General features: G+C 43.2%; 1 protein-coding gene across 1 annotated transcript in view; it reads left to right on the top strand.

The window, feature by feature from the left end:
* Nucleotides 1-1,569, top strand: part of LOC130079698 (tyrosine-protein kinase CSK-like) — a 22,470-nt gene extending 20,901 nt beyond the window's left edge. Inside the window, exon 5 of the mRNA XM_056245055.1 lies at nt 1,387-1,569. Coding sequence (XP_056101030.1) covers nt 1,387-1,569 — 183 coding nt within the window. The remainder of the gene's footprint in view (nt 1-1,386) is intronic.
* Nucleotides 1,570-1,961: the final 392 nt, after the last annotated feature.

Here is a 1,961-nt window from a genome sequence, read left to right as displayed (position 1 = left end):
TCTCGCCCCCTCCCTAACCCTCCAGAGGATTTCCATAAAAAACGTTATGTTATCGCTCAAGAATTTTCGCACGTTAAAAAATAAATACGACCTCACGTTATGTCAATCACACTTGCACACTGCCTCCGAAACTTTCGTCCGTCATAAAAAAAATCTAATCGGGTAAAAATCTAATCGAACCGTAGCCAGCAGTTTGAATGGTGTTTGAATGGTGTTTTGACAAATCAGAGCGAACGAATCACGAATACGAAAAACGCAGTGTGCAATGATGGCCTTTATTCTGTATTTTTTTCTGTGCGTGCACACACACACACACACACACACACACACAACCCGACGCGTGCAGCCCTGCACATAGACAGAGCAGCGCGCAAGGACTGCACTGAGCTCTCTTTCGCGTCTGAATGGACAAATACACACAACATTATGTCTAAATGTCCGTTTTGGAGAGTATTCACTTAAACGCAGTCAGTTATGTCTTTACAGAACGTACAGTTGTGAGAATATCGAATGTGCATCAGTGCAATTGGATCTGCACACTCGGTCTTAAAGTGACAGTGCGTAATAAACCTAATGCCGTCTGTGCACTTAATATTAATCAAACAACAAAATAAAAAGAGAAAATCATTCACTGCTCTTTAATAGCTTTAATAAGGATTAATTAATTCCTACAAATAAATACCATCGTGTATGTTGTCAGTCAAACTCCTTATAGTGCCCCCTTTTTTGGTTTAAGCCACTGCCCTTCAAAATGTCTGTGCACGGCCCTGCTCAAGATAGCATGCGGGATAAAGTAAGAGTTATCCTTGATCCGGAGTTCAAATTTGACAAACAAATCAACTCTTCCCATTTATTCATCTCAACCAGGCTGGACTATTATAACCAGTGTTGGGGAAAGACACTTTTAAAAGTAATGCATTACAATATTGCGTGTGTCCACACCCTGCAGACACATGTCCAGGTGAAACTCGAAAAATTAGAGTATCATGCAAAAGTTCATGTATTTCAGTAATTCAACTTAAAAGGTGAAACTAATATATTTAGTATATATAACTATATATACATATGCATGATTATTCTTTTCAGAGGGCCGACATTTCTGTATTAAAATACTTTTTTTATTGATTTCATGTAATATTCAAATTTTCTGAGATTTTGAATTTGGGGTTTTCATAAGCTGTAAGCCATAATCATCACAATTATAACAAATAAAGGCTTGAAATATCTCACTTTGCATGTAATGAGTCTATATAATATATTAGTTTCACCTTTTAAGTTGAATTATATATGCAAACACTATGTAAAAGTGAATTTTGCATCCGATGAGCCCTCTCAGGTGCTATATAAATGAGCGTGACCTTGACCTCTTGACCCCTGTGTCCGCAGCCGCTGAGGGAGGTGGTGCCGCGGGTGGAGAAGGGCTATAAGATGGAGGCTCCCGACAGCTGTCCTGCTGCGGTGTACGAGCTGATGAAGCAGAGCTGGAGCCTGGACCCTGCAGGACGGCCCTCGTTCCTCATGATGAGGGAGAAGCTCCAGCACATCAGAGCCGAGGAGCTGCACCTGTGACACACACACACACACACACACACACACACACCTGCTGCTGTGGCACACTCTTCTGCTGAGGACTGAGACTGTTGAGCTGACGCACTCTCGTGATCAGTGACGTGAGAGGAGGAACACACGGAGGAGTGAGTGTGTGTGTGTGAGACGTGTGCAAGTGTGTCATGCGTGCGTGACGTGTGCAAGTGTCATAGGTGTGTGTCGTACATGTGCGTGTTATGCGTGTGTGCGTCATGCGTGTGTGTGTGTGTGCAAGTGTGTGTCGTACATGTGCACGTCATGCGTGTGTGTGTGTCGTGTGCTAGTGTGTCATGCGCGTGTGTGTGTCGTGTGCTAGTGTCATGCATGTCATACATGTGCACGTCATGCGTGTGTGTGTGTCGTGTGCTAGTGTG

This window comes from Rhinichthys klamathensis, unplaced genomic scaffold (genome assembly GCF_029890125.1).
Source record: "Rhinichthys klamathensis goyatoka isolate OS25496 unplaced genomic scaffold, OSU_Roscu_1.1 h1tg001280l_1, whole genome shotgun sequence".
In the NCBI taxonomy this organism is placed as follows: Eukaryota; Metazoa; Chordata; class Actinopteri; order Cypriniformes; family Leuciscidae; genus Rhinichthys; species Rhinichthys klamathensis.
The sequence above is the reverse complement of the archived record's forward strand: the minus strand, read 5'-3'. Positions and strand labels throughout refer to the sequence as shown.